Here is a 21,771-nt window from a genome sequence, read left to right on the forward strand (position 1 = left end):
TGTCAAGGAGTGGCAGGAACCTGGGGTTTGTGGGCTGGGCACTTGGACCTTACAGGTTGTTCTGCAAATTCTGCTTTTTTCACATTTAGGGAGTTGCACAGTGGCACAGCACAATAACAAAGTCAAAGTTCTGCTGTATACTGTGTGTACCGGCTGCCCTATTCTTCATGTTCACACCTACCATCTGACTATAGAGACAGCAGTTATGGGAAAGAAGAGTTGTGAAGCTCAGTAAACGTGGAGCACACATACAGCGATGTTGGAGAACTCCTTAGCAGAGCCAATAAAGAAATTGCATCAAAACAAACACTCGGAAATAAAAGAGAAAAAGCAAAGCTGGCGCGGCACGAAAGAGGAGCGTGACGTCACACATCCACTCAGCTAGGACCACAGATGAGAAGCGTGGGTGCAGAGGTGGGAGGGGGTGGGTGGGGGAGGGGTGCCCGTCAAGCTGGTGCTGCCCATCAAGTGACCGCAATTGGTTCAGAGCAACACAGATCAGGCAGAGATGCTTACGGGACTTCCCGACTGATTGGAGCCGTCTCCTGCACCACCCGCATAAGGGGTCTCCAGCTTGGGACTGGCCTCCCTCTTGGGGCTGGCCTCCCTGTATTGGACAAGCTGCTTGTCTAGAGCCTCTTTCTGGAGCTGGAGTCTCTGAGAGTGCCCAGCTTGGACACCCAGTTCCTTTTCCAGCACGCAGACTGCTCTGTCTTTTAGTTTAATCTCATCCATCTACAAAAGGGGGGCAGAACAGAACACAGTCATACAGACGGGCACGGTGTGGGGCCCGCCATGGTTGTCATGGAAACCCTGCCGACAGAGCAGGCCGGTGACCCCTCCCTTATGGACGGCGGCACTGTCGACAGCTTGAGCTCTCAGACTTTAAAGCTGAGTGAGATCACAAAATGATCCCAGAAGCCTTACTGGCAAAGTTGTGATCCTGCAATTCGTTGGCAGTGTTACCTGTGAATTATTCATTCATTCATTCAGTATTACCCGCATGAATCCTGAATTAATTTTGCTGTGCAGACTGAAGAAAATGCAAAGATTTTGGATTTTTGAAAACGTTTTGTCAAAAGCTAACCATATCACAGCAAGGAGTAACGAACACACAAAATGTATATATTCACAAGGAACATAAATTCTTTTCCACTGGTATATAGTACATTTGCATGCTACAGCAAACAATGCCTATTCTGTAAAAACATGTACTGGAAGATGCAGGTCAGAATTTTATCACTTCTTTGTTTTCAAAACTTTATTTTTGAATTAGTCAAATGAGACATAGGAGTAAAACAAAATCTTTACTAGTTTAGGTTTAATTTTGTGAATGTGAAGATAAAATAGCCTTTGAGCTCTTCATTGAGCTTTGGTTGATACGGTTATCAATCAGTGCAATGAGTCATGAATGAGCCATTGACAGAACCGATATTTCTGCCATCATCACCTCATTAATTCCGCATCTAGGAAACTGAAAAATAACCCTGTGACACTCAGTTTCCAGCAAGATGAAGCAAAGGAAGTTCAATTCATAAACATTGAGCAGTGTGGGATAGTGATGCAGCAAGTAGCATTGCAGCCTCACAGCACCTAGTGGGGATGTGGGTTCGATCCCTGCTCAGTCTGTGTGGAGTTTGCATGTTTTACCTGTGTCTGTATAGATTTTCTCGTAGAGTTCAAAGATATGCAGTGTAGGTGAATTGGGGATGCTGAATTCCCTGTAATGTGTGACTAGTGTTCTGTCCAGGGTGCACCCCCCACAGACTTGTGCACAGTGCTTCCGGAATAGACTCCAGACATTTACATTTATTCATTTAGTTGATGCTTTTTTCCAAAGCGACTTACAGTGGTAAGTTACTTACAATTACAATATTTATCTATTTATACAGTTGGGTAATTTACTGGAGCAATTCAGGGTAAGTACCTTGCTCAAGGGTACTACAGCCAAAAGTAGGGACTGAACCTGTGACCTTTGGGTCTAAAGGCAACAGCTCAAGCCATTTCGCTCTCAGCTGTCCCCCAATACACTACTCACTGCAACCCTGCTCAGGATAAGTGGTTATTGACATTGGATATCTGGAGACCAGTGTCCTTCATCCTTTGCTGGACTGGTCCCTTTTTTTGGCTGATGCTGGCAGGATGGACAAGCTGAGCCGTGTCATGAGGAACTACAACAGCCTTCTCTGAGCCTCAAAGCCAGCAATGTCTAACACTCAGTACAGCAATGAGTTGTTTTGTGATACATGATATTTTCAATTTGTAAGCCTTCTATTTGGCTTGAGAAGCGCCCCACCAATTCTCCTCCAGTTGCACCAAATAATATCTGCCATTATTCTTAATTTAAGATTCTGTGCACGTTATTATCAGGAGGGGAGGACAAATCAATGGATTGACCTTTTTGAAATGAACCATGTAAATGCTGAAATTAATCTAAGGTGAAGACTCCAGTAAGGAACATTATCATAACAACTATGATATTTGACTTTCATTTCCTGTGATTAACATCAACGTACAGTAGACATAAAAAAGATGCACGTTTGTAATAAAAGGGTTTTAATTCCAGCCTCCTTCCTGGGATTTTAATGAGCAACCTTCTATTTACAACCGAAAGTCTGGGTCAAGCTATGTCTTGTGTGAGTGAGTGCTGTGCAAGGATTCATTGCACAGGCCACTCCCCAATGTTATAAATAACTCCTGTATTCCATAATGTGATTCTAGACCAATTGTACCACAGGGGCATGTAAGTCATCTGATCCAGAGAGTCAGACCAAGAGATTGCGTGTTTCTCGGTGAACAGCCCAACTAAGGCAGGGACGATTAGTACGAGGCATGGATGAGCATCACATCATCTGACAACATGTTCGTTTGCTCAGCCTGGTCTAACAGATGGTCACAGATACACTCTTTTACCTCTGACAGAGCATCCACGCAGCTCTGAGCTGATCTGTATTGGGTTCTCATAACAGCCTTGAGTCCCCTATCTTGAAAATAACCCCCTGGTTTAGCTCCAGAGGTGAGCTTTCACGTTCTTAGAAGAAACTTAAGTGGGAACATCATGCGCTCTTGGCTATGAGAAATTAAACAGGACATTTTTGGAGTGCGTATGGGAATAAAACAGCATGAATTGAGATTATATGCTATGGAACTGCTAGTACACTTCTCTACCTTACTGTTAGTAAGAGTCACTGCTAATTCCCTTCACTTCCTTCCCGGGGTACAAAACTCGTGACTTATTTTCCTTCGGTACAGGAGATTGTCGTGGTACCAAAGGAAAAGGAAAAAAAAAAAAGCATAACAAGGAAGCTGATTAGATATAAAAATAATAGGAAGGATTTCATTGAATTTATTGGAGGACATTTCAAATAATGTAGCAGCCATAAATCAAAGAATAGAGGAGGTAGCCAGGGAAGCACACATGGTATGTATTTATTATGGAAGATCAATAAAAATATATGTGCTTCACAGCTCCTTAAAGGACCTCTTTCAGCTACAAGATAGAGATTCAGAGGATCCTGTCTAAATGCATGTTTTTACAGCAGTGTCTCCTGTCCATATGTTCCTCCCTCCCAGGACTACTGGTCTTACAGCGACCGTTTCTTTGAAACAGCCTTGCACTTATTTAATCTTCGCTCATTCAGACACGGCCTTTGTTCAGATATCACTGGCCTTGAGTGCTTGCATTTTAAAAAGCATTCAGAAGGAGTCTTCTGCCCTGGTGCTTTGTTTCATCCGATTGCGTTTGTACCCTGCTCTTATTTGTGAGGTGCAGAGGTGTTCATCGGACCGGCAAAACAGGTCAAGGAGTCCGCAACTCCGCTGGAGGTGCAACCTGGGCTCTGAAGATCTCGTCACACAGTTTACTGGCTGACATGTAGGAATGTTAGAAAAACTCCAGCGCTATTTCCTGACACTGTGAGCAAATAACAATGCCAGTGCAAGTAAATAGATCACAGACAATACAGCAACGCTTTTTTAATGCAGATATTTAGCAGCCTTACTTTAATATGCTGCGAGTAACCAAAACCTATGCGCTGACAAAACATGGCCAATTTGCATTTGAAAAATTTCCCTGGATGTTAAGTTGGAATATTTAATGAGTGGACTGTGAAATGGCACAAATAAATGTACAGTAATGCATTTATATTGCTTTCTCTACGTACGTAATTTAAAAATCAGTTCTATAATGCATTAATTTCTAACTGGAAACCTCTGCATAAAATATTTACGTTTATAAAAAAACATAATGTTGCAAGTCATTACTAGAGGATATTATAGGATTGTATCGCTTTTTCTAATTTTACATTAATGCTCGACGTGATCAGGCTCATCGCTAACGGTTTATAGGCGTGTGGTCGCAACAGTCGTCAAGCCTATAAACCACACATCTGCTTCGCGTTTAAGTCCTTCGTCCAGACACACATTACACAATGTGTAGACACTTCAATGCACTTTAATGCCCACTCGACACGAAAGCCATCACTAAGGCCTCTATGATTTCCAAGCCCTCTGCTGGCACTGTTATTTGACGTCATGCTGGCTGCCGTCACGGGGAGGGGAGGGGTGCCGTGTGCCGTGACTGAGTCTGCATGATATGTTGGCACGGTGACAGTTGACCTTGGCATCAAGTCCGAATGGGTTTCCAGACACGGCCCTGACTCTGTCCCACCAGGTTACCTGACCAATCGTTGACCACACCCAGTGATCGCCATCTGAACATGTCCACACTTTTCTTTTTTAACAGCTTAAGAGTACATTCTGAACATAGCTGGCCGTGATGTGAATGAAATGGCAGCACATGGTTGGCAATAACTAGAAAGAGACACGTACCAGCCTGCGGATCTCCCTTTCGCACTCCCTCTTGATGCGGCCGATCTCCTCCTGGTGCAGGTGGTAGACGCTGCGGATCTCAGCGGCCTTGATCCTGTCGGCCTGCACGGCCACGGTGAGCGCCTCCTCCATCTGCCGCTTGACGCCCTTCAGTTCCTGTATCTCCTGTTGCATGCGGCCACGCTCCCCTTCGAAGGCACGGCGGGCCTCCTCGCGGGCCTCGGCCAGTAATGCCCCTCGCACCTTGTCCGTGGAGCCGTCGCGCAGGGCGTTGACCAGTGCCTGCAGCCGCTGGATCTCGCCGTCTTTGACTCGGATGACTCGCACCAGCTCGGACTCGTGCTGCCGCAGCAAGGCCTCCCGTGCGCCGTGCAGCTCCTTCATCTTCTCTTCATGCAGCTTGGCCCGTAGCTCCGTCAGCACCACCGTGGACTTGTGCTGCTCACGTCGCACCTCCTGGGTCTTCTCTCGCTCCAGCTTGCTGACCTGCGGGGGTTGAGTTGCATCCTGACAATTAATTTGTTTTACGTGCACCTTCTTCCTTCCCAAAGCCCACCATTTCCAACCGCTTTGATGATTTCCCACGGAGCCCACACTGATCATGAAACATCAATATTAATGCGGTGTAGATAAGAATTTACAGCATGTGCACATTATTCATGCAGCGCAAACGAATAAATATACATGTGTAATGCAGTTATATTTTTAATTGTATTTGTTATTATTACGCTTGAATTATCAAAGGCCCTCATATCCTTATTTTAGAAATACCGTATGTTCTTATTTATATATACAGTGCAATTTGCATTTTTGCTATTATTAAAATCTGAGCACGGGCTGTTAAGGCGTAGGTTCAAATCCGTCTCGGTCTGTGTAGAGTGTGCATGTTCTCCCTCTGTTTGTGTGGGTTTCCTCTGGGTGCTCTGGTTTCCGCCCAGTACAAGGACATGCAGTTCAAGTAAACTGGCCACTTTAAATTTCCTGTGAAAGTGTGTATGATTATCCTGTGATGGACTGGTGGTCCATCTAGGGTCTGCCCCCCTTGCCTCACACCCAGTGACTGTGGGATAGGCTCTGGACCACTGTAACCATAACCAGAGCAAGCAGTTTATGAACGAGCTTATTCAAAGGCACAAGAAGTTCCTTCTTTCCGCCGCATTACTAGATGATGACAACTGACATTTCTCTCTTGAGGGCAAGCCAAAGCAGTGCAACTGTTAATGCGATGATGCAGGGGAACAAAATTCCTCTCTGCACACTCTTGGAACTGGACCATGGTGCAGATGCTGCATGCTTATATGTAGGTACTGGAGAGAGGATCCAGTCGGCCTGAAAATATCCCATTTGGATCAATAGGGACACGAGATTTGACCTTCTGTTTATGACTGCACCAGCTATAGTACACTCTACTGGGAAATGTAAGCCCAGAAATAGCCTCTGATTGTTAGACTTTAACCAGCTTATGCATTTGTGTTATACATTTATTCATTTAGCTGACACTTTTCTCCAAAGCAACTTACAATACTAAGGTGCTTACAATTATTCACCCAGTTATACAGTTGGGGAGTTTTACTGGAGCAATTAGGTGGTAAGTATCTTGCTCAGGGGTACTACAGCTGGAGGGGGGGATCGACCCTGCAACCTTCGGATCCAAAGACAGTAACGCTACCGGCTGTCCCTATTTATACGCGAGTTGTTCAATACCCTTCCTCTATGGTACAACAGATCTTCTGCTCCTCTGGCTTAAACTTGTGGCCTTCAGTTCAGTGCAGTTACTTAATTTCTAGACAACCTGCTTTCCACATACATAAAGGTTAGAGCCACGCAACACTTTTTCAGCGAGACAAGACAGAAATCCAATTTAAATGAAAAAGCCTTTGAGAGAAAACAGTGAAGGCTGGACCCCGGCACTAGCCCGTCAGACAGATGGAACAAGCATGAAACAACTGCTCGTTTGTGTCACATCACGGTTCTGCAGGCTGTTCGGTTGGGTGGATAAAGAGAACAGTTAAAGAGGGCACAGTGGATGAACTGTGCTGCGGTTTACTGCATGGGGGGGGGGTCACACATGGCCGACGATGTGTGTGGCGTGTGAGAGACAGAGGAACGGCACACAATGGAAAAACACACAGCGACGGGGCTGAGCGTGAAAGGATACATGGGGTAGAAGGCAACGTGATTGTAAGGACACGGATGCGTAACCCCAAGATCTCTGGTGTACATCTCAGCCACAGCCTGCTGCTGTACCCTCGAGAAAAATTTCAATCACGTACATAGCTGAAGAACATGAAGAACAGTGCCACGGTGGGTAGCACTGGTACCTTGCAGCTCTTGGATTGTGCTTTTGGAGATGAGTTTGAAGCTGGCTTCGTGTGTGTGGCGTTTGCATGTTTACCCTGCGGGTTTCCTCATCGGGCACAGTCCTAAAATATGTTTTTTACTGTGTGTAGGAGAGGGGGTCGCGCAGCGGGTTTAGCAGGGTCCCGCCCTCTGGTGGGTTTGGGGTTAAGTCCTACTTGGGATGCCCTGCGGTGGACTGGAGTCTCGTCCTGGGTGCGCCCCTCCCCCTCCAGCCTTGCGCCCTGTGTTGCCAGGTTAGGCTCCGGTTTGCCGCGACCCCGCTTGGGACAAGCGGTTTCGGACAGTGTGTGTGTGTGTGTGTGTGTGTGTGTGTGTGTGTGTGTGTGTGTGTGTGTGTGTGTGTGTGTGTACGAGTCAGGAAGCGAGGCTATGTCGAACTGCAAGCCCCATTGGCCAAGCTGTTATTGGTAATGAATAAATGAATACGAAGAAAACTGGCTCAAAGTGATTACCATGACGAGCAGTTGTAAAATTTCCTCACAGCTGTCGCCTTAGTTGGTTACGCAAACTCTACATCACTCTGCACCAAACTACTCTGCTTTTGTCATGTTTTGCGACCGAGACAGCGGTAGGCCGAGCGAGGCATCGAGTGTCATACGTGTCTCGGCACTGTTCATTATGGTCCAACAACAGCGTGCAGATACCTCTGTCATCCAAGACAGTGGCCCTAAGAGCAGAAATGACAATGATCCCACTGTTGCCGATCGTTCGGAAAACGAATGGTTCTGGCGCGTGGTACGGATTGGTAACGCTTGCTGCTCAACACACCGCAACAGCTGCTACCCCAAACATTTCATCATTTGTCACGATAAAAGAATTTATTATGATGACACATTCACTGCAATTTCTCCCTTTTTATTGTGGGAAGCCCAGGTTCCATTGGTAGCTAAGTTATTCATGTCCAAAAACTCATGTATTTCCCATCCTTGTCTTTTTCCATTGACGCTCTGTTGTTGCCTATTTTGGGTTCCAACCTACAAGACCATCAATGCTCCCTAAGACCTACTGGTGCTGATCACTCGCTATGCCCCAGCCAGACTTCTACACTCCACGTCCTTACATTTATTCATTTAGCGGACGCTTTTCTCCAAAGCCATTTAAAATGTTAAGCTACTTACAATTATTTACCCATTGAGTAAATAATTGGATAATTTTACCAGACCAAGTCAGGGTGAGCTCCTTGCTCAAGGATACAACAGCAGAAAGTGGGATTTGAATGTCAGACCTTTGGTTTTAAAGCCAGAGGCTGCAACCCCTATACTACCAGGTGCCTAGGTTGAAAATAAGAAGCCCGAAGGTTCCCAGTTCTGGCTAAAATGTGATAGAATGAGATCCCCTCTCACTCAGAACTTCTGAATCACTCTTAAAATTCAAGTAAGGTATGAAAACTCAAATCCTCCACACCCAATCCAACTTGCATTTAGCTGATACTTCTCTCCAAAGCAACCATCACCTACTTACACAGGTGGGTAATCTTACTAGCGTAGCTGAGGGTAAGTACCTTGCTCACAGATAATACAGCCAGAGATGAGATTTGAACCTAAAACCTTCAGGTCCAAAGGTAGCAGCTCTAACACTATGCTACCAGCTGCTCCTCTTAAAAGAGCATCAAAAAAATGGTGTCAAAAAGTGGTATTAGACTAAATAAGTGCACTTCTGAGCTGTGTGACACCGCAGATTGTATACTGTACTTTTATACTACAGACTACGGCATTACATCACAGATTTTACACCTATGCAATTATACAGTTTACAGCTGAAGATGGTGGGCACGTTGAACATATTTGAATCAACCTCAACGTCTGTTCACGCTGGTGCAATGATGAGTCTTTATTTTTGTTTATTACCTGTGAAGACCTGAATTTATTTAAATGTACTTATGAGCAAAAAAATTAATGTCAAAAGGCATTGATGGAATGCGGCGGTTTAACCTTGAAACCCAGTATCCGTAAAGGCAGTTTATTTATTAGAATGGCGACATTTGTTAGAATCACTACCTCTTGTTTATTCTTCTCCTCACTGAGAATAGAAGACATTATTCCGGGGGTTACATCTCTATTACATCACCCTTTCATCCTGTCAAGGAGTCAAAGCATCGTGACACCACAGGAAAACAGAACGAGTCAGAGGGGACAAACATAAAATAACTCCCCACATCTGGTGTGAAATGTCCACAAGTTTGAGTCGCTACAAACAATAAGAGCCCAATATTTCTGAAAATATGAAATCCGGTGTCACGTATCATTAGACCTTCATGGCTGAACTCATGGATCTTAAACTACAGTGGATAATATGAACAGGGAAGGGCAGTGGCACAGTGGTGTAGTGGGTTTGGCTGGGTCCATCTCTCCAGTGGGTCTGGGGTTTGAATCCTGCTTGGGGTCCCTTGCAATGGAATAGTGTCCTGTCCTGGGTGTGTCCACCCCCCTCCAGCCTTACGCCCTGTGTTGCTGGGTTAGGCTCTGGCTCCCCGCATAGGACAAGTGGTTTCAGAAAATGTGTATGTGTGTGTGCTATTCCAAGTATGACTAAGGCCAGAGTAGAGTAATACTCTATATTATTAATGAGCTCATTGACATTCATGAATACCTGTTTGATTAATGCATATATTTGTAACACTGTACATAATTTTTATGTGTCACTACTGTAATGGCTGTTTGTTACGTGAATGGAATTGTAGGATTTGGACCTGCTCTGTACTGGTACTATGACTTGTGACAATTTCATCTGTGGGAACGGAAATTGTTTGGGGGAACAAATCAGAACCTGCACAAATGATGATCACGGTGATAACAACCCCTCACTGTTAGTGAGGCCCTTCCCTGGGCCCTAATGCATCAGCCTGGGTGAAAGTACTTAGTTTGCAGTCTGACTGCAAAGGCATGATAGATGGGGTCCTTCCGGACCAACCTGAGCACAGCCAGTTGCTAAATGCTCCTCCGTCAGCGCTTGAGGAGCACAGATGTAATCATGTTGATTCTGAAAGCAATGTGCCCTGACTCGTCCAACAACTAACTGACACAGTTCAACGGGTTCATTTATTATTATTATTATTATTATTATTATTATTTAGAGACTGTAAAGGTCTTTGGAGGAAATGTTGGGGAAAAAGATTGTTCTGAATGTTACATTTACTAAATTAGCTGATGCTTTTCTCCAAATTATTTTTTAGAATTAATTTTCTCCAATTTATACAACGGGGCAATTTTTCTTGTAGAGATTCACGGTAGGTACCAGGATACCTCAAGGATACTGCAGTGGGAGATAGGATTCAAACCTGGGTCCATTGAGTGCAAAGGCAGAGACGCCAACCCTTACACTAACTGCTGTTCTAATTATGACAAAGTTTATTAAAAATACTAATTTGTTACAGAATTCTAATACTGTACACATTTAAACGCTTTTATTTTTGACAATTAATTTGTAATATTAATTCATTAATTTCATTAGAATTAATTTATGTAACTGTGTCTAATTACCTGTTTAGCTTAAGTAAATAAATAAATAAATATAGGTATAAATAGAATGGTATAAATAAATTAAATTTTAATTAATTTAATTGGAATAATTCTGTATATTCAAGTATATGTCTGTTTAGCTTGGCTTATATTCAGATGAACTAGTTGAAGTCCTACTTGTTTGGGCCGTGCGATGTAACATCCATAATGTCTGCGTAACATCCATAAACAGCTAACAACTACAGCAGGACTTTTGCCACGAAACTGTATATTGTCGAGAATGAAGGTCTTTGCTCAAAAATGCCATTCAGCTTCAACTCCAGACAGCAACATTTCTACTGCTTCATCAATGAGCGGAAAAGGCAACTGACTTAACTGTCTTAAAAGCCCTAATGCAGATCTCCTGTGGGAACCCTTTTTACACTGTCAATGACAGCGAGAGAGCTGTGGTAGGTCCAAACAACCCATTACTTCCCAAACCTGTCCATCAAAACGTAAAGTGACATTGAACTAGGTTCAAGCCATAGGCTTATTATGACAAGCGTGACTATGGACCTTCCAGGAAACCATGCTGTGGGATCAACCACTTACATGGGGATGGTGTCCCAGAGTTTAAGAAAAATCACACACGTTATACACACAATGAAACTGGATATGTTAAAAATATTTCATAAAAAACCTTCATTTACCTGCCACTTATGGATTATACATTCATGCAGCAAGGTCATTTTTATAAATTTAGGGTAAAGACCTCACTCAAGGGTTCTACAGCAGAACTTTGATTCAAACCTCTGTTCTTCAGTTGCAAAGCAATGGTATTAACCACTATGCTGCCTGCTGACCACAGACCATGATTGTGGGCTTACATTAATAAATATGCATGTCAACACATACTTTTTACTTTACTGTAAGAACAAAATAGTGCATATTTTTTTTAATTCTCAGAGGGTCATTTGCCTTGCTTTTATTAATAACCAAATCATATTGAAAACTGTTTACATGACAAGTATAACTGGTAACTCCCTCTGATTTATCCAGGTAAAAGTTAATATGCCAGTTTCTGTTTCGGGGTTGACAATAAAATCATATTTAGCCTTACAAATCCTTGTTTTCAAATGTTTTTGTGTGCTCATGTTGAATTGTTAGAGATCATTTCAGAGGGTTTTACGAAAGGTTCCAGCGCATCCTGTCTAGCTGCTGGACTGAACTGTTGCAAGGTCAGTACAGGTGGTAGCATGGTCAAGCCCTGTCGAAGCTGCTGGAGGTCCTAGAGACAAGCAGACAGGTAGCAAACTAAGGTCATCCTCTCCCACAGAAATGGCTGATCCACTTTGTCAGTCAAGAAGAGGTGACATGAATGGAATGATGTTTGCTCCTGGAAAGAACTGGTCCACGAGAGTAGACCTCAACTGGCACCTCTGCTTTCCCACAAAAATTATTACAACCCCTCTAAGGGCAGACATGTGGTACAGTTTGCAATAGTCAGAATGGTCATAAATGATCAAGCTAACAGTCCTGTGGGAGGAAGGCTTGGAAGGACTACGAGAGGAAGGCTGAATGTGGCTAAATTTAGCAAAGGAGAACGGAGGACAACCATCTATGGAGGTAGAGGTGGGAGGCTGACATTTTGTGGAGACATCTACTGAAGGATGTCAGAGTGACAGGAACTGGCCTTTAGAGGCAAAAAAGGAAGCTTCTGGTAAAAGCTGGGGAACATGCGGTTCATGAAAGGAGCTGGAAGACTCTGAGTAGTAATGGAAGGGAGATCTTTGCTGTTGCCATGGAGAAGGGACAACACCTGGAAGGGGTGCACCCTGAAGCCAGAGGCAAGGGGTGGCAGAGAGACGTCCCCGTCACTGCCTCAACACCACGAGATGCTCTGGGATTAAAGGGGTGAAACATTGTCTTGGCTGGAGGGTTGGCTCTCGGCCAGTGACTCTACAGCTGGTCTGAAGGCACCAGACGGCAGAGGAGGTACAAGCAAGACTGCTCAGCAGCAGCAATACACCTACCTGTACACATAACTAAATGATTATGAATGTGAATCCTGGTTCTTAAAGCACTGGATTTACCACTTTATCACCTGGCTGGGGGTGGGTTGACTAGCTAGGTAGGTGTGATTAGTGACTAGCAAGGGGACAGGTCACAGTGGAGGCGCATACCTTACTCTTTTCCTGTTGCAGTTCGATTTGGATGTCGGTGAGCTTTGCCCTCAGCTCCTCGTTGGCGGCCTGCAATGCGACGAGGGCATCGGGCCTCTCCCCTTTGGCTCGCCCGCCGGGCGCCTTCTTGGACATGGTGGTAGAGGCGTGGCGTTCTGCCAGCTGAGGCCCTTCAACGCCGCCACCACGCCGCCTCCTCCTCCTCCTCTGCCCTGCTCCACAGGGAGAACCAGAGGCTCCGAGGTGTCAGGCTACTCTTCCGCCCCCCACAGGTCTTCAGCTACATTTTCCCGCCCACCTGGAGGAAAACAGCACAGTGACTGGAGTAGAACAAGAGACAAGTGTCTTTGGTTCTGACAGGGGGTGCAGGAGGACAAGTTAAAGAAAAGTCCTCTGTCCAAATCAACTAGATATTACCCATCTGAATTTGACCATTTATTAAAAATAATTATTGATAAGAAGGGGGATGCGGTGGTACAGCGGGTTTGGCCAGGTTCTGCCCTCTGGTGGGTCTGGGGTTCGAGTCCCACTTGGGGTGCCTTGGGATGGACTGGTGTCCTGTCCTGGGTGTGTCCCCTCCTGGGTGTGTTGCCTCCCTCTCCAGCCCTACGTCCTGTATTGCCAGGTTAGGCTCTGGTTCACTGTAGCCCTGCTTGGAACAAGCAGCTTCAGACTGTGCATGTCATTATTGATAAGCTTTAAAGGGATTCTCTTTTGCATCAGTTTAAAGTTGTTGGAAAATTTTATGAAAATATAAGATGATGCTAGAAACATAACAAAGAATTACTCCTAATGTTGGTAGTTATGCTGACAATACCACACATGGCCAAATATGTCTTAAAAGGCACAATAAAACCATTTTCATTTATGGATATCAAGGAGGCAGAAAGGAGACAAAAAACAACTGGAACTGACATAAAGCCCACGCCAGAAACCAAAAAAAATATAGTTTCCACTTAAAGGAAGGAAATAAAACATGCACAAAAGGCAGCTTAGACTGAAAGTGATTGGTCTCAAAGCTGACAAAGAACCGAGTAGGTCCATGATGACGCGGGCGAACAGAACATGTGCTGTGCAGTCAGTCACTGAATCTCCACATCAATAGGCCTAACATTTCTATTTGTTCATGTCGAATTGCTAAGCCACTATCATTGTCTGTATCGCCTGTCTCCGGTACACGGCTTCTAAACACAATATGTTAACATGTTGTTAGGGTGTGCGCTTATATTTTGTCTCAAAGGCACATTTTTGCATAAGTGCGGTGATGAGGCAATTATCACTTAACCTCAAACCGGTGTTTGCTTTTTATAGTCTTTTACAGTCATTGGACACACCACCTGTTTCACTGTTGTCTTGCATAAGGTGCTAAGAAAATATCTAGATCAAACCGGAAAAGTATTTTTAATATACAAATTTGACTTGATTCGATTTGCTGATTTCACCTGATCATCACCTTGCAGAATTAAGCCCAACGATGCCAAGCGACTCAAAACCAGTCAGTCCTTTCCACAACTTTTTTAGCAGATGTAGGTAACAATGGCTATAATTTAATAACTATATAATATATATACGTGCCCCTGTTTCTGAAAGGGATTTCTGAGCTTGCAGACCCCTGTCCACTGGGAGTGTAACTCCTACTAAATACCACACTGCCCTGTCCTTTGTTGCACACTTCAGAAATCCAATACGGTGACATGGATTTTCGTGGCACTACATCCTGCGGAAAGAGCCGGACGAACACCGGCTGAATTACAAATGAGAACTCCTGGAATCTGCCCAAGGAAGCGGCACGACACTTCAGCTCAGGCCCCCCCCCCAGCATCAGGACGGGGCAGATAACACAATCACTCGTGTCTAATGAGATTATCTGGTGAACGAATACGGGGAATTTTGAGGCCCACACTTGTCCTGTCGGCCACGTTCGTGGGATAAGAAGGTGTAATAGAAAAAAAACTCTGTAAGGTTGGAGAATATGTTACAAGACATGGGCTGGGAAACAGAACAAAAGCTTCGCAGAAGAATGAGTCAAGACTTCCACGCTCAGTCTCTCGCTGGAAAGAACCTTGCGTTATATTCAGGAAAGACTGCTTGAAGTTAAGACCCACAAACCTAGGAGTTAGAGACTGACCAAATCCAACAGCATGATCTGTTACTGCATGTTCTCTACAGTCAAATTGTGTGGTACAGTTTACTAATGGCAACTACAGGTGGTCCCCGACTTACGATGGGGTTATGCTCCGCGAAACCCATTGCAAGTGAAAAATATTGTAAGTTGAAAACGCATTTAATACATCTAATACATTTAATACATATACATCGCGAGAGAGTATCGCTCCGCATATCGCTTGCCCTTGAAAAAATCAGAATTCAAAATTCAAAGTTTCTACTGAATGTCTATTGCCAGCTTACCATCATAAAGTCGAAAAAATCGTAAATTGAACCATCGTAAGTTGAGGAGCATCTGTATTTGACTCTAAAAGGTGAATATATTGTTTGGGAGTACATATTAAAAACTAGCTGTTTTTATGAATGGCAGCAGGACCCTCTGAACTGGAAGGTTCAGTCAATTTCATATTTTTCACAATTTCTGGACAGTTTGTGAGGAACAAATCCAAAGTGGCAGTTCCAACCACTCTCAAACCTTACGTAAACCTTTCTGTTACAGCCATAAATCTCAAACTTTTACTCATCAGTAAATAGGACTTTTTTTTCCCCATTGAGCCACTGTTAAATGCTGGTATATCTTAGCCCGTGCCAAGCGTGTGGCCTTGGTTCCCTTCCTGGGAAGTGGTTTAGAGACTGCTACTCATCTTTGAGAACACTACGAGCTAACCTTCTTTTCACAGCACTTTTGCGGAATAGTCTCTCGTTCTTTATTCAGCACATTCTATATCTATGATGAAGCTGCTGTTCTCTCTCTCAGTGAGCAAAGCTTTACGTATCGGTCTTCTGAATCGACCGACTCGACTACAACCTGACAAAGGAAAAGTACAGATCCGTTCTTCAGAGACAAGCTACGTATATACTCTGGTTTGGATCTTTGTGGAGAAGGTTTCATATTGCAGCAAGGTAATGACCCCCAAACAAACCTCCAAGCTTTGAAAGAACTCCTTGAAGAGCAAAGAAGAGCAAAGAATACTGACTGTCATGGACTTTCCCCACAGTCATCTGACCTCAACCCCATCGAATGTTCATGGGGTCACTTGAAGACCGAGGAAGCCGAGCATTCGGTAGCATCACAAGATGCTGGAACATTCTCAAATGTAGCTGGGATAGAATGCACCGTTAGCTTTTCCAAAAACCTTTTCCTTTTCAGTCACTTCCAACTTGAATACATTGCTGTCATTAAAGTAAAAGCGGAACATATGAAACACTAAGAAATTCTGAAATTCATGTACATTTTTTCAAAGATTCTATTTTTCACTCAAGTTTCTATGCCAATAATATGACTTGAAATGAGAAATTTTGTATTAAATTACAAAAAAATGCAAAAAAGAAGCATTTTCACTAGTTGTCTCAGACTTTTGGACCCCACTGCATATATAAATATATATATATATATAAAGAAAACCAAATTATGCTATTGGGGGAAAGGCCGAGGCCGAATTTAAAACACAATCAGCTGTCCAGGTATTAGGGCATTTCTTCATGTATTACCAAAACAGTCATCAGCACAGAAAAAAATTCATAGCACGCACTTTGTGTTCTTTTTCTCAGTTAAAAAATTCCATTTATAATCATTGCTTGAGGCATAACACAATTAATCCTAAAGGGATTGCTTTGATCGGCTGAAGTCTGGAAAAGAGGAGTGTTTTGGTTTGGAGATCATGTCGTCTCACGCAGAGACTGACATTTAGAGAACTCTTCTGATCCTCTTCATCCTGAACAGCGTCAGTCCACAAATATGGACACTCTGTACAATGAATTTTTATATATTCACTTAGCTGATGTCTTTGCTGAAGGCAACTTACAGTCGTAGGTTTGCACATTAAGCCGCTGACAATAATTTATCCATTTATACAGCAGGGTAATCTTTACACTATCTTCTCAGAGTAAGTAACCCGATCAAAGGTAATAGAGCACAAGAAGGGATTTGAATTTACATTTACATTTATTCATTTAGCAGACGCTTTTCTCCAAAGCGACGTACATCTCAGCAAATTAATTAAGACCTTCCAAGACGAATTAAGACCTTCCAAGACGACTCTAACCACATGATGGTGGGATGAAACGTTGCAACGAAACTACAATAATACTTTCCAAACTAAAGCTTTCCAAACATTTCATACTGACATAATACATTTACAATTTGTTCTGGAAAAGCACATTAATAGCTTCCAGAATTTGTGAGCGAATTTAACTTACATATTCCTTTCTTGGGCTTTGCAAATAAACACCTGTCTTGACCTGACCTGAGACAACAGAAACAACAACAACAACAAAATGCTTATATATATTTATATTATGAATGACAGTGTCTTTGTGATAGTGTCTAATATATATAAGTCATTGTGTGTGTGTGTGTGTGTGTGTGTGTGTGTGTGTGTGTGTGTGTGTGTGTGTGTGTGTGTGTGTGTGTGTGTGTGTGTGTATATATATATATATATATATATATATATATATATATATATATATATATATATATATATATATATATATATATATATATATATATATATATATATAGGGGGTGCGGTGGCGCAGTGGGTTGGACCGCAGTCCTGCTCTCCAGTGGGTCTGGGGTTCGAGTCCCGCTTGGGGTGCCTTGCGACGGACTGGCGTCCCGTCCTGGGTGTGTCCCCTCCCCCTCCGGCCTTACGCCCTGTGTTACCGGGTAGGCTCCGGTTCCCCGTGACCCCGTATGGGACAAGCGGTTCTGAAATGTGTATATATATATATAATATATAGTTCATAGTAGTATATATATATGACTTTGGCATATTTCACCACAAAAATCTGCAATTGCTTCTAGTGTGTAAGAACATTGAGTCTATGGTTCTCACAGCTGAAAATTACATGAAATTATTTTATTATGACATATTAGACATAATAGCATTCTACCAGTAACATGATGTTAAATTCTGCTTAACTTTATCAGGTTACATTACACACATTCATTTGACTGTATGTCCCTGGGAACTAAAGCTGCGAAAGTAACCATAAACACAGAATATTTTGGTAACAGAGGAAGAAAATGTCCAGCAAATGCGTCACGAGCGTTTGATGGGCTTCGGTGAAGCAAGGACTGCTCAAAGTAAATGGGCCAGAGCAATCATTTCCATATTCACCACGGAAAATATCTGCACAGATTTCTCCGACAAACTCCTGCCTGCTGCATCACCAGTCCTTTAAGAGCCGTTTCTCCCACACTTGTGTCTGTCAGTGGCTCTCTATTTATCAGCACATTTTGGTTTACCAGCACCTAATGCAGTTTGAGTCACACAAACACACACAGACTGAAAACACTTGTCCCAAGCAGGGTTGCGGCAAACTGGAGCCTAACCCGGCAACACAGGGTGCAAGGCTGGGGGGGGGGGACACACCCAGGACAGGATGCCAGTCCATCACAAGGCACCCCAAGCAGGGCTCGAACCCCAGACCCACCAGAGAGCAGGACCCAGTCAAACCCACTGTGCCACCCTGCCCCTGCCGTCAGCTTGATTCAGCTGTAGAAAATAAATCCGAGACAAACAAACAAAAAAACAAAACAACATCAGCTTCCAGGATAATATTCTGCGCAGGAGCACTAACTTTCCGTTTTGTGTAAACAATTACATTTAAGGTCAGTACATTTTTTACAGTTACTCCCACCCTGGTAAAGGGATTGCTAACATTATACTGGAAAATAAAACGGAACAATATTAGGTACCACAGCTAACAATCGCCATGCAGTACAGGAAGTGGACACACAATTCTCTTAACCACAAGGACCAGCCATCCATTAAAAGGGAATCATATTTAAATCAAACCTTTCCTGTATTTCAAAAGAGTGCACAACCAGACAGTTTGGGAAAGGGCAATGCTGCTTTTAAATGGCTGAGTAGTTTCTTTTCTTTAATGCATCCTCATGCATTAGAGAACTGAAGGTGCAGATTTCATTCCTGGGTTAGATATTAATTCCAACAACAGGTGGGCAGGTGCTGAAAGACCCATTTAGGAGACCAGCTAGCTTGAAAACAAACACATATTTCAGAATGATTGCAGGTGTAAAAATATTGACCTTCTTTTTCAATCAGTTTATCCCATGCTTCTGGGATAGGCTTTGGACCACCACGACTCTACACTGGACAAATGGTTACTGATAATGGATGGCTGGTTTATGTAGATTTTTTTAATTTCAGAATATATAAGAACGTAGGACTATAAGTATTCTTACTCTTTTCACATACGGACTATGACCTTTTCATCTCTATTCAAATCACTGCTCTTCTAAAAAAACATTAATTTCTTTAAAATTTGATTGCTTTAAAAACATGGGTAAATTAATAGGTTTTACCAAGTATTTCACTGTTTAAAATTCAAGACAAATTATAAATATATAATTCGATGATCAAAAAATTGCAACTGCCTAGCCTAATGCACGGAAAGAAGAGAAAAAAAAAACTATTGAATAAAATTATTCAGTCATATTGTGATTTATGCTTCCTTGGCAAAGCCAAAGTAATTGGAAAAATATTCATTATTGATCTTGTCTAGAAGAGGTAACTTGTTTTGGTAACAACATTTAAGGAATCTGTAAAACTTCTCCATTTGTGTATATATATACACACACACACACATTTTCAGAACCGCTTGTCCCTTACGGGGTCACGGGGAACCGGAGCCTACCCGGCAACACAGGGCGTAAGGCCGGAGGGGGAAGGGGACACACCCAGGACGGGACGCCAGTCCGCCGCAAGGCACCCCAAGCGGGACTCGAACCCCAGACCCACCGAAGAGCAGGACTGCGGTCCAACCCACTGCGCCACCGCACCCCCGTATATATATATATATATATATATATACACACACACACACAAATAAAAATATATATTAATAAATATATATTTAGAAAGAGAGAGAGAGAAAAAAATTCTATATTTTGATTCATTCCATCATATGAATACTGACTATGTATGATTTAAAGGATATTACATTATAGATATTACTGGCGCTATCTGAAATTCTGTCTCAAACAGAGCATTTGTTAAAACTTAAACAGGCTGGAAGAAAGACATCAGAATTCAGAAAAAAATCATGATCTTGTATCACATAACGGAAGAAACAATATTTGCACATTTTTCAAACTCTAATGGATTCAACAAACCGGATCCTGCTCGTTGGAATTCAGACCATCAATGACATTTTGCCTATAGGTTCCACAGCATTTAAAAAAAGAAAAAAAAAAAAGTCATAGAGCCACCTGAATGCTTAAGCATAATGGTTCTGGCTCCTTTCTGCCATGTAAAAGGGGTTAACAATGTCGTGTGAGAGTGATTCGTAATTCAGCTATAAATCTAAATTATCATGCAACAGCGAAACTGCACGCTGTAATTCATTTTGTGAAGCAATATATCACATATTTCAGCATATGGTTGCGCAAAATGCTCTGTGATTGCACACTATGCATAATGGTATGGGTAATTTCCTTATTCTGAATTCTATGCCTTACTCTGAATGAAAGGTCTTTTAAGCTCAGTACAAAAGCAAAGCACGGAACAGAAAATAATCACACAGAATCATCTGGCACCTTGTGCCATTATAAAGATCAAGCCAGAATTTCTGTTTTTTTTCCCCACTAGTTCCATGTGAAAAAGTACTGCAATGTGATAAACTGCTGTTCAAGGGGACTACAGGCTTCCACCCTATAATGAATGCAATGTTTTCCTGAAGAACAATGTATGTGATGTAAATTCCTGTAAAATTCTCTTAATTATCATTAATTTAAATGTGAAAAAATAATGTTTCTGAGCCAAGAGAGAAGCACCCATTTTTATACAAAACATCAAAAATTCCTGATTTATTTGTGATCTCTAAGAATATCTCATTAAAAACAAAATGTAGAATATCAGGGCAGCTTTGGACACCTTTAAATCCAGGCTTAAATCCCACATGTTTAAACTCTGTTAAACATAACACACTCGGGTGCTCCATTTTTCTATCCCCTCTCCCTCATTTACCTTATTGTTATTTTCTCTTCTCTATTTTGTTGTTATATTCTGTAGTTCTTGGGCAACACTATAATTATTTGTATTCATCAATGATCAGTTAATGTCTACTCTACAGAAATCAGAATCACTCGAGTTCAACCGTAAAATACTTTTCGGTTGCCAGATTGTCACATGACACTGTACAATATATTTTTCTGGAGTGCATGACACACCATAAACAGCTAGGGAAAAATGCATGTGAGCCAAATACATCATGAAATATATCATGCACATGATATAAGCACAGCTAATCCAAACCAAACAAATGTGCCATTTCAATTTAGATATCAATCAATCAATCAAATCAATCAACAATCAATCAATCGATCGATTGATTGCTGCTAACTGCGTACCCTTGTTAGGGTTATGGCCAAATGAAAAAAAATCTATTATAAATGATTATATGAACCTCCACATATGTCCTGATATTACTAGTTATTTTGCTACCATAATTTAAATAGCTCTTTACAGACAGCACAGAATTCTCACAAATTTTACATAGAGCCTCACTTCACTAATCCCACAGTAGATGGGTATTATTGAATTAGCTAAGGCTTAACTAGAAAGCGTAAATTACCATTCTAATCACACTAAACCTAAAAACATGACATGCAAAATAAAGAAAATCTTGCAACCAGGCAAAACTTGCCTTAATTCAATTTCAAAACCTTTACATAATAAGTAGGGCTCAATTCTAAAAGGTCCTTCTGCATGACATGAACATCCCTCAACTTCAGCATTATTTTACTTCTCTTTTCCTTGCTCTCCAGC

At 42.4% G+C, this 21,771-nt stretch overlaps 1 protein-coding gene across 15 annotated transcripts in view; it reads right to left on the bottom strand.

Annotated features, from left to right (window-relative positions):
• The window catches only part of jakmip3 (Janus kinase and microtubule interacting protein 3), a 48,325-nt gene that overhangs the window by 24,774 nt on the left and 1,780 nt on the right, over positions 1-21,771 (bottom strand). For all 15 annotated transcript variants that reach the window (XR_003797318.1, XM_018726423.2, XM_018726434.2 and 12 more), the window contains exons 2-3: positions 12,812-13,109; positions 4,831-5,316 (exon numbers count right to left, since the gene is read on the bottom strand). Coding sequence is in view for 14 of the 15 variants with exons in the window: in XM_018726423.2 (XP_018581939.1) it covers positions 4,831-5,316; positions 12,812-12,946 (621 nt within the window). In the remaining variant the exon portion in view is untranslated. The remainder of the gene's footprint in view (positions 1-4,830; positions 5,317-12,811; positions 13,110-21,771) is intronic.

This window comes from Scleropages formosus, chromosome 24 (assembly GCF_900964775.1).
Source record: "Scleropages formosus chromosome 24, fSclFor1.1, whole genome shotgun sequence".
In the NCBI taxonomy this organism is placed as follows: Eukaryota; Metazoa; Chordata; class Actinopteri; order Osteoglossiformes; family Osteoglossidae; genus Scleropages; species Scleropages formosus.